This window comes from Cyprinodon tularosa, unplaced genomic scaffold, assembly GCF_016077235.1.
Source record: "Cyprinodon tularosa strain WSP-4 unplaced genomic scaffold, ASM1607723v1 ctg1159, whole genome shotgun sequence".
NCBI classification, from domain to species: domain Eukaryota; kingdom Metazoa; phylum Chordata; class Actinopteri; order Cyprinodontiformes; family Cyprinodontidae; genus Cyprinodon; species Cyprinodon tularosa.
Window position 1 is genome coordinate 105,991 of NW_024037958.1, and position 11,179 is coordinate 117,169.

Below are 11,179 nucleotides of genomic sequence, written 5' to 3' on the forward strand. Positions count from 1 at the left end.
CTTAAATAGGCTGAGGGTAAGCCTTTTTTAGACCGAGGGTAAGTCTTTTTTAAAGACCGAGTTTTGAAAAAGTAGGCCTTAAATAGGCTGAGGGTGAGTCTTTTTTAAGACGGAGGTTGCAATGATCCGGAGTAATTGTGAGCGCTCAAAATAAGAGAGAGAAAAAAAAGATAAATAACAATAATCTCACAATAAAATATAAGTTATAATATAATGATAGGAACCACTTAAGGAAATTCACTGTTGTTCTATTTACTAATGCGCATCTTTCTTTTCTTTTTTTTACTCTTCTGCTTCAGCTGTTGTAACCACCTTATCAACCGAAGGCTACAAATCCTTTTCTAAAAGAGGACAACTTTTTTTACCCTGGTTCTCAGAGAGCCGAACCAGAGGAGGAAGACGACAGGGGTGAACTGAGACAATCATTTGACTCTAGTATCCCTGGGGCCAACAGTGGAGATCCATCTATCACCTTTGCTCCATGGTCACTAAATAGGAGCCACTATCCTCAACAGACTGCAAACAGCCCCGTATGGACCAGCTCTTCATATCGACCAGCTCTTCATTCAAGGAGGGGCCGCCATGAGGAGAATTTGAGTGACCGTGATAGAAAACGTCTGCAACAGGAAAAGAAAATAACAGCCGGAGGCACAGCTGACTCTCCTTCAGAACTGCCACTGAAATGTTCAAACTGTCCATGCAGCCCTCAGACAAGAAGAGCTCTCCAAATGATGGTTGCTGCTACATCTGTGGCAAACCTGATCACTGGGCCTGAAACTGTCCACACAAAAAACGTGGGGGCAGAGGAGGATGTGGCAGAGGCTCAGTTCATCGTGGGGGTCCACCACCCTACCATGGAGGCCAGAGAGGAAAGAGAAGCCATTCTCAGCAAAGGGGATATCAGGCACAAAAGCAAGGTTATCTACCGATTAGTGAGAGAGCCGTTGGAGCGGTGCCCGGTTCAACGTACTGCAAGTAACACACACACCCACAAAGTACATTTTAGAGACATGTTAGTTTTCTGACAATTTTTTTATGTTTTTCTGCGGTGAGTTGCTGGTCTCATGTTTGAATTGATATTCCTTTTTCATCTAATAATGGATATACAGTAACTAAAACTCTCAATAACAGTTTGGGCGTGTAGCAGTTCTCGCCGTAAATCAAGACCAACTCTCGTGAGACTTCTGAGCCTGTGGGTGCGGGCCGAGGGCTCCTGCAATTGCAAGTGCGGTATTTCCCCCACAGACCACCAGGGTGGCCGAGAATACCTTTGTTCAACCTGAAATGACTCATTTAATCATCCAAAACGTTATGGAACACATTAATTAACTGAAAAATGTTGCATAGTGTGCCTTTAAATCTTTGTCACTCCTTCTAGGCTGATTTATGAGGCTGAACTATTTACTGAGTTATCTGCCCAAAACCTGTGAACTGCAAGGCTGCTAAAGAGCCTGTTGCTTGCCCCCGCCTTTTGCTAAGATAAGATCCTTTGTCATCTGAAATTGAGCTCTTAGACTTTACTTTTTTTCTCCAAAAATAACGTCTGGTGGGGTTTAAATGGTTACCTAAACAATTTTTTTTCGATCCCTTTTGTGTTTTGACCCATGGGGGGACCATGAGTCAAAAGGGAGGACTAGAAATGGATGTACAAAAATTGGTTAACAGTTATTTTTTCTCAAATAGCAACAAAGTTTGTGAAGATTGTTTTATTTGTGCAAGTCACAACATTTCTAGAGCACAGAAAATGATGGGCCAGGGAGCCACAAAAACAGTTGATTCTCCATTTCAACATATTATGATAGATTTTATTGAACTACCTCTATGTGAAGGAAGGAAATGTTGCTTGGTGATTTAGATATGTTTTCAAGACGGATTGAAGCTTAACATTTTGCAAGTGAAATATTACAACGTATGCTGAAATGTTTAATGTTAACCTAATCAAACATTGTGTCTATCATCCACAGAGTGGGGAGCTGCTGAAAGAGAAATTAAATCTGTGAAGAAATGGGTCTGAATTGGGTCTAGGCACTCCAAATTGTTTTGATGCACATGCGCTGCCGTAAAAAAAATCTAACTTCAGGCTTTTTTGAAATTCTCTTTGCAGAACTGCCAGAGACTCATACAACATCTTCATTTTCATATGATGATAAAATGCTTAATTACTTAATTTTACTTACAGCCCAGATAAAGGAAGTGGAGACCAGACACAGAGAGGACTACCTTCACCAGCTACTAAACCTTTGCATGACTTACAGCCAGGAGATTTTGTCTTTATAAGAAATTGCAGGAGGAAGATTGGAGATCCTGTAGGTGGATGGGTCCATTCCAGGTGTTGCTGACCACCTGCACAGCAATAAAGGCCGCCGAGACAACCACCTGGGTCCATTCTTGCCACTCCAAGAAGTTCAAAGGGCAGAGTACCAGACCAGTCTAAAGAAGCAGACGAATATAGCTCAACCGAAGGAGCTACATCAAACACTTTTATCAGGACCCTTCATCAAACACTTTGGGTTTTCCTAAGATGTCGCCTATATCAACCTACCCAGTAGGAGCAATCGTAGCTGAGGCAGCATTAAGAAACATGCCTGCAAGAAGCCTTTACATACCACTGTGTCTAAAAGCTGCTACAATGTGCTAGATTTTCCATCTGGGATGCGTGCTGCTCACAATGCTCTTCTGGTATGTGCATACATCCTGAACTAAAGGACAACCTCCTGTGATTAATAATACCCAACATCGAAGACAGTGAACTGTAATACGACCTTCCAACTCTTCTTGTGAAGCTGGCTGCTTTGTAGTAACAACAGCAATCCAGGTGCCTCTGTGCCCACATTCTGCTTGGAACATGGAGGAACACTGAGAAATTATATGATGGATAAGGAAGTTGCACAGTTACAAATGCCCACTGAGTATCACAGTGCTGCTGTCAAAGTAATTTGCAATTACTTCCAGTTCCACTGCACCGTGGCTTTTCATTTGCTGTAGATGAAGTGTTGAACGTGGTTTCTACAACACATCTCAAGACTGACGACTTGTTTGGTAGAAGCATCAACACAGACAATGAGCTAGAACTAAAAGATCAGTCTGGATCTGGGATGTAACATTAAAAGCTCCAAAAGAAGAAGAAAATTGACAAGAGGAAAATAGCTTTTTATTTTGTCACAATTGTCTGGAAAAGCCCTTGAATGGACGGAAGCCAGATTTTCTTTAGAATCTAGTTTTGGTTGTATTTTTGGGGAATTTATCCAGGAGTTTAAAAAAGTCTTCAATCAAGACACTGATAAGTCCACTGAATCTCGCGGACTGTTGGAATTCAAACAGGGAAATAGAACTGTTGCTGAATTCTCTGTCGACTTCCGGGTTAAAGCGGCTGCTTCCGTTTGGAACGAATCTGCGCTCAAATGCGCTTATTTTCATGCTCTTGACGATTCTATTAAGGACGAGCTGGCCACTCTCGATGAGCCAGCAACCTTGGAGGAACTCATAAAGTTAACAATACGCTTGGATAACAGACTGCGAGCCAGACCCAAGTCTAGATTTAGAGGCCATGTTTTTTCTGTTTCTGCTCCGGCGGCTAAGACAAATGACACCTCAATTTCCTCAGAAGTTGAGTCCAGATCTAAGAGCCGTTATCTACCTATATCTGTTCCTGTTACTAAGACTCATTACGTCTCTCCTTCCACAGAACCCTCAGAAGTTGAGCCAATGCAGATCGGTCACACCAGGCTCACATCCGAAGAGAGGCAAAGGAGGTTTAAGGAAAACCTTTGTATGTTCTGTGGGGAAACCTGGTCACTTTGTTTAAACCTGCCCAGCTAAGGTAAAAGCTGGGGTCCGCCAGAGGAAATGAGGAGTCTGGCGGACCATCTTCAAACTGAGAAATCTCCTCGCCTGCTGTTACCTGCAACTCTGTTTCTCAAAGATTAATCTCTCACGTTATCAGCATTGATAGACTCTGGCTGTGAGAAGAATCTGATAGACTCCAGTTTGGTGAAACAATTGAACATAGAAACCACCCCATTAACTAAGTCTCTGAGAGTCTCGGCCCTCGATGGTAAACTGCTACCTCAGGTCACGCACCAAACCAAGCCGCTTGAACTTTTGACCTCTGGTAACCACAGAGAGACCATATAATTTTTTGTATTTCCATCAGCCAGCTCATCCATAGTCCTTGGATTTGAGTGGCTTCAACATCATAACCCACACATAAGGTCCAAAAGACATGTTGAGTCCTGGTCTGCATCCTGCCATGTTTCCTGTCTCCGCTCCGCCGCACCTTCAACTCAGTCTCCGGCCAGTCGTCAGGAGGCTGACCCGCCTGATCTTTCCTTAGTACCTCCTGACTACCACGACCTGGCACCTGTTTTCAGTAAGGTTAGTGCTCTATCTCTTCCCCCGCATAGACCTTATGACTGTGCAATTGATCTTCTACCTGGAGCCCCCCTCCCTAACAGTCGGCTCTATATCTCCAAGCCCGAGAGGGAGACCATGGAAAATTATATTAATGAGTCCTTAGCCGCCGGTATAATTCGACCTTTCTCATCTCCTCTCAGGGCTGGTTTCTTCTTTGTGGATAAGAAGGATGGATCTCTGCGACCCTGTATCGATTACAGAGGTCTAAATCAAATTACAGTCAAGAACAAGTACCCATTACCCTTGTTAGCATCAGCCTTTGAACCCGTCCAAGGAACTACGGTTTTCACTAAGTTGGACTTGAGAAATGCCTATCATCTCCTTAGAATCAGAGAGGGAGATGAATGGAAAACCGCATTCAAAACTCCTCTAGGTCAATTTGAGTATCTTGTAATGCCTTTTGGTCTGACCAACGCTCCTGCTTGTTTTCAGGCCCTGATAAACGATGTTCTGAGAGATTTTTTGAACATATTCGTTTTTGTCTGTATTGATGACATTCTGATCTATTCCAAAGACATATCTGAACATATGAAGCACGTCCGTTTGGTTCTCCAAAGACTCCTTGAAAACAAGCTGTTTGTCAAAGCTGAGAAATTTGAGTTTCATCGTCCATCTGTCACCTTTCTAGGTTTTGTGCTCGAGGGCGGGCAGATAAAGCCGTCTGAGGACAAGATCAAGGCGGTTCTGGACTGGCCCACTCCCGAGAACCGAAGACAACTGCAAAGATTTCTGGGGTTTGCAAATTTTTATAGAAGGTTCATTCGCAACTACAGCCAGACAGCTCAGCCTCTGACTGCTCTAACATCTGTAAAAAGGACCTTTCCCTGGTCTGCGGAAGCTGAGGCTGCTTTTAATAAACTCAAGGCTCTGTTTTCAAATGCACCCATTCTCATCCAGCCTGACCCTTCCAAGCAGTTCATTTTGGAGGTGGATGCTTCTGATTCTGGGGTGGGGGCAGTCTTGTCCCAAGTCTCTGATTCCTACCAAAGAGCTCATCCATGCGGAAGAAATTGAAAAGAGTTGAAAGGACAGGCCAAGAATGGAGTCTTAAAGGATTATTGGGAAATAAAGGAAATATAAAAGATATTTATAGATTAAGGAAAGCATTATTTATTTATCTTCAGAATACAAAATAAAAAAATAGAATTTAATAGATGTAAAACAATGTTGCTACACACTCATGAACAGTAGGTGGCGGTATGCCCGCCACTTCCCTAGAGCCCGGTGGGATCGAAAACATTTTGAATGGAAATAAGTGGGGAGAAATTAATAAACTTTTGGTCCCAGTCGCTCTCTGTCACTGATTCCAGATATGCTGGTTGTGTATTCAAATTGTTTTTTGTTTTTTTTAGTTCCTCTTTGGTCAAAATCTGGTCAAAACCCATCAATGAGATCGCACCAAACAGGAAGTTAATTGCACAAAGGATCCGGTAGGGTGATTCTCACGAACATGGTCCAACTTGTAGCAAAATTTTAAAAACATTATATACACAAAAAAACACTCACTCTTTATAAAACAGATCCTAATTTCACTTTTCATTGTAAAATTATAATCTATATGCACATTTTCTAGGTAATTTTAAACATTTTATTCTAACTTTGACCAAATAAATTCATTACCGTAACACAATTTTCATGAAGAAATTTAAAACCACAAAACCATTTTTTTCACATTTTTTGGACACCAAGGACTTCAGCGTGCACAGAGAGACAGAAATAAGCAAAAATAGGCATTTTTTTTTACAAAATGTTATATTTTAATTCAAAAAATCATTTCATCACCGTAACAGTGATACAAATTTCAAAGTAAATTTTGATTGTCATTTTTTATCAAATCATTACATTGAACAAACAATATAACCATAACATAAAAAGGGTCTGGCACATTTCATCAAGGGATGAATATAAAAGTAATTCACATAACTAATCTAAATGAATCCTCAAACAGTTAACATAGCGGTAATGAAAAAACACATGTCGGTAATGAAAAACAATGTTTCGGTAGTGAACCCTTCATAACTACATTAATATTTAACTACCCAAACAATAAAATACCCTAGTAAAACATATATTTTTAAAATGTTAAGTTTATTAAGTTGACACACAAACTGAACAGAAAAATAGTCCCATATTTTTCCCAGCCATTTCAGGCAATGAAACAGTTTACCCTGTTTTCAGCAGAGGAAAAGCAGCTGATGTCTTCATCAAATGGCCCAGTAATCTGAGCAACGAAATTGTGTGGGGAAAGGTAAGACTCAATTGATATCAAATCAAATTCAGAAAATGACCCTGAACTACTGATAAAGGGAGACATAAAAAGATGTGGTGATGGATTTTTTTTGTTCCTAGATGATTTGTGACCTTTTTTGTGACTCTTTTTTTCCTTCTAGGTCTGGCCTGATTTACCAGGCGTCATAGTTAATGAAAGTCTTGACTGCCACTTAGACACTTAGATTTAATATACATAGGCTACATAAAAAAACAAAATATTCATTAATTTTAATAATTCATTGGACTTTCTTTTTGTACTTGGCCCAGATTTCTGACACCACACTGAAGTGTCTTGCGGATGAAGAGGTAGGCAGTGGTTCAGGAATAATTTCTTTGATGTCATCCAAATAATACCATACCTTCTCGCCAGCAAACCTTATTGATGGTATGTAGAAGCGATTGTCTCCCGCACAGCTCATTGTATCAACCTCATACTGACCACTGGCAATCTGGATTAATGAAGCAAAAAAAATGTTATCAACTGTGTTTTTCAAAGACAATTTGATTATTACATAATCATTACCCTGATATTACATGTTGACAATCTGAATCCAATACTTGCACACCTGACTTCCCATTCTCCACTCAGTCTTAAACCTACCTGTGTTACTGTGCCAGGATAGAGGTCTCCGTCATAGTCCACAAGGACCCATGTTCCTACTTTGATGGTCTCTTCAGATTCCCTTTGCGTGAAAACAAACTCCTTTGGAGAGAAGCAGTCACAAGAGTGACTACAGAAGCACGAAACTTCTCGAAATCTAATATTTCCTGGTTCAGTAGCAACAACCTGTGGAGACATTATGTTTAGTTTTATCTGCAAAACCATGAAAAGGTCAGATCTATAAAAAGAAATATTTTCTTTGAAATGCAAACTTACAACAAAAAATAGAGAAAAAATTGAAACCAAACTAAAAAAAAAAAAAAAAAGCCAAGCAAAATAAAAATGAGTGTGCATTTGTTTAGTTGCACATATGGGTGCTCACCTGGTGTATTTTCATAGTTCCTGGGACTGATTTCAGGAATGGAGTAACGAGTTCCCCACATGCAGCAATATTATCCTCTGTTACTTCAAAAAGCCTAACAGATGAGTGCTTTGCCAGATTCTCTAGTAGAGCAGAAGCATTTGGGATGTCTGTGCCATAGGCCACCACACGATCTGCAAGGTTTTTAAGAGCACCTCCTACTCCATCAGGAGCTCCCTTCCCATGAGAGGCCTCAGTGAAGTTCCACGTCACAGTCTTAAACCCTTTCATAAAAGGCACTGTGGACGCAAGGTAGAATGCTACCTTATTCCGATATTGAGATGTTGGTCCATCGGAAAGGAAGTGGATATTTTTTGCCAGGGGGTAGTTAGATGTTATGTATCCTAAAACTGGTTGCAAATGTGCCCATGTAGCAACAGCATCGTGCTGTAAACTGGCAGACACAGTAGCAAAGGACTCAGCCTGACCACCAGTGTAGTATAACACCCCTGTATGGAGTGTGACTTGCTGGTGGGATCCACCAAAGTGAGCGTCTTTTATTTCCTTGCTCCATTTGCAGGTGTAGTTTTCACTGTAATCAACATGGACTACAACATCATGGTGGGTCAAATTTTCTTTCAATTGCTTAAGATGAGTGAACTGGTGCCAAATGTTATACAAATGAGTAGATATCCGGGGCAGTTCTGACTTGGTCAGCTCTACAAGTTTTTCAATAGTGGCCACTTTTTTCTCCAGGGTGGTGGTTTTCATGTCAATCTCCGTGGTAGTGCCATTTTGCAGTTTCTTTTTTATTGGTGTTGACCTTGTTGTCCACTCAGTCCAAGATATAATGTTGTTTTTTGTAGTTGGATCCATGTTGACAGGGAAAGTAATATCTTTGCAGGCTTCACATCTACCATACATGCAATCAATGTTTTCCGAATCACAGACAGATGAAGCCACTACATCAGTAATAGATACTGTATGTATCAATCCGAGATGGTGCATTTTTTTAATTTTATTTGAAAAATTCTCATGTATTTTGCAGGCACATGTTTCCCTATCAGTGATCTTTGGTCTCACTATCCAGAAGGGCCTCAGCTTAAAAAACTGGGAGCGGGACACATTGAGGCCTGGGTTCTCTTTAAGAAATCTCTTGTGGAGATTTTCCATGGTGTCTGAGAGGAACCTCTTCCTATAAATTTGTCCACCCTTCCTGACTTCCCCAAGTTTACCATTTATTAATGTGGACACATCGTCTCTGTTCAGGAACAGTCTGACATTGTCACTCATCCTTCTTCTTTGGTTTCTCTCACCCTGCTTCTTGCGGTTCTCTCTCCTCTGTTTGGCTCGACTTGCAAGAAGAACTGTGGACCTGTTTTCCTCCATTCGTTTAATTTTTTTTTTCAGGCAATCTAGTTCCTTTTTCTTGTTACTAAGAATTTGTTGTGCCTTCCTCAGTTTTTCTCTTAATTTGGCTGTTTTTTTTTTCCGCTTTGGAGTTGATGTTGCAGATGGATTAGAGTTCACGGTCTTTGGTTGGATTAATCTTTTACAAAGTTTTGGTTGAGGCTGAGGGTTGATTTGATTCACACTGTCATCTGAGGGAGGGGTTTCATTTAGTATGTGTTTAACTGTTTGCTTCTTTTTATTATATCGATTAGAATTTTCCCTCCATTTTTTTCGCTGTTTCTGCAGCTGCCTGGGTGTCAGATCTGCAGCTGCCTTTAACAACCCTTTTTCCTTGCGCTTCTGAAATAAGATATCAATAGGAACATTTGTGAGACAGCAAAGTTAGCAAAGTCTGTACTGTATTTGTACAGTGTGAGCGTGAAAAACAGAATAGAAGGAGAGACGAGAAAGAGGGAAAAAGAGCGGGAAAGGGGAAGAGAGGGAGAAAGAGAGACACTACCTTTCCCTTTCCTTTCTTCTATACTCCTCTAGAAGGTCTGGATTGTTATAAATCTTCTGCCTATGTTTTTCCACCCTAGCTCTTGATGCCGCCCTCTTCTGTTCACTTCCTTTTGCCCTTCATATTAGGTGATATCAATTAGCATAAATTAGCTTAGAAATTTAGCCTAAAAAATTGAAAGTATAATAAACAACATTACAGTTTAAATAACCTATACATTTATCTATTTATTATTGCAAAATGACACTGTTCATCACCGTAATCTTGTTTCTCATTACCGCAACAGGCCTCAGATTACGCGGTAATGAAAGTTATGCATTACGGTAATGAATGACATCCACATGTGCTAGCTTAAAATTCTAGCATGTCGTGATGACTCAGTTAAACTTTTCTCACAAACAGTGTGAACTCTCTAACTTCTTCTGTACAAGAAATCATCTTATTAACAACTTTTTAAGAACATGAGGTATTCTACATTACGGTAATGATAACCTGTAGTGTAAAAATAGGCATATGGAAGGAGAAACTTAACAGTTGTCATGATCTAAAGATGTCAAACAATCTTACCTTGTAGCCATCTTTGTCTTCTCTTCTTTGTGGTGCATCATGGGTCAGAAAAACTTTATTTAAAAAAGTGCTGTGAATATTACAGGACTTTGAACACGGTGCAACGGTAATGAGAGTTGAACCTCCGGACACTCACTTTTATTACAATATTCTGAATTACTTAACAGGAAATTATTATATATTATCATATTTTATTAATTTATGTATATTTAAACAAATTCATAATATTTTTTTATAAACCTGCTTGATTATTCATAATAATAAATTGAGGCGAAATAATTTTTTTCCCCTTAGGACACATTACGGTAATGAATTTGTGACTTCAAAAATAGTTAAAAAACATTAAAAAATTTATTTTGGTTGCCAACAATGATCTGTCCCAAATATTAGAAATAATGATTGTCCAAATAAAAGTGGATTATTTTAATTTTTTTATGAGTATGACCCTAAAATTTTCTAAGACATTCAATAGGTTGGGTTCGTGAGAATCACCCGGTAGATTTCCAAATAAAACACATCCGATCTTAACCCATGATCCTTTTTTTAACTAGTTTAATTAGTTTCTCCCGTATGCCACGACGTAATGCATTGATCTGAAAATCAACCTCAGACGCAACGCACGCAGTGGCGAGGGTTTGATCCGTCAGATGGAGTTAAATCACAAAGAATTCAATGTTGAATCGGGGCGGCAGCTAAATGCTAGGCGATGGGTAGCAGCCTAAACGTTGCAATTTCACATAATCCTGACGAGATCCGAAAAACCGCAGCAAAAACTAGCAAGCGGGTGATTATGTATGCTCTCTGTCATTGATTCCAGATATGCTGGTTGTGTATTTAAATTGTTTTATTTTATTTTTTTTTAGTTCCTCTTTGGTCAAAATCTGGTCAAAACCCATCAATGAGATCGCACCAAACAGGAAGTGAAATGCACAAAGGATCCGGTAGATTTCCAAATAAAACCCATCCGATCTTAACCCATGATCCTTTTTTTAACTAGTTTAATTATTTTCTCCCGTATGCCACGACGTAATGCATTGATCTGAAAATCAACCTC

General features: G+C 39.9%; 1 protein-coding gene across 1 annotated transcript; it reads right to left on the minus strand.

Moving 5' to 3' along the window:
* Positions 1-6,920: 6,920 nt before the first annotated feature.
* LOC119797513 lies at positions 6,921-7,996 on the minus strand. Its single transcript, XM_038306620.1, has 3 exons — positions 7,668-7,996; positions 7,286-7,471; positions 6,921-7,133 (listed from the first exon to the last, which is right to left on the minus strand). Exons 1-3 carry the CDS (start codon positions 7,935-7,937, stop codon positions 6,921-6,923), a joined length of 669 nt encoding a protein of 222 aa, XP_038162548.1. The 5' UTR covers positions 7,938-7,996.
* Positions 7,997-11,179: the final 3,183 nt, after the last annotated feature.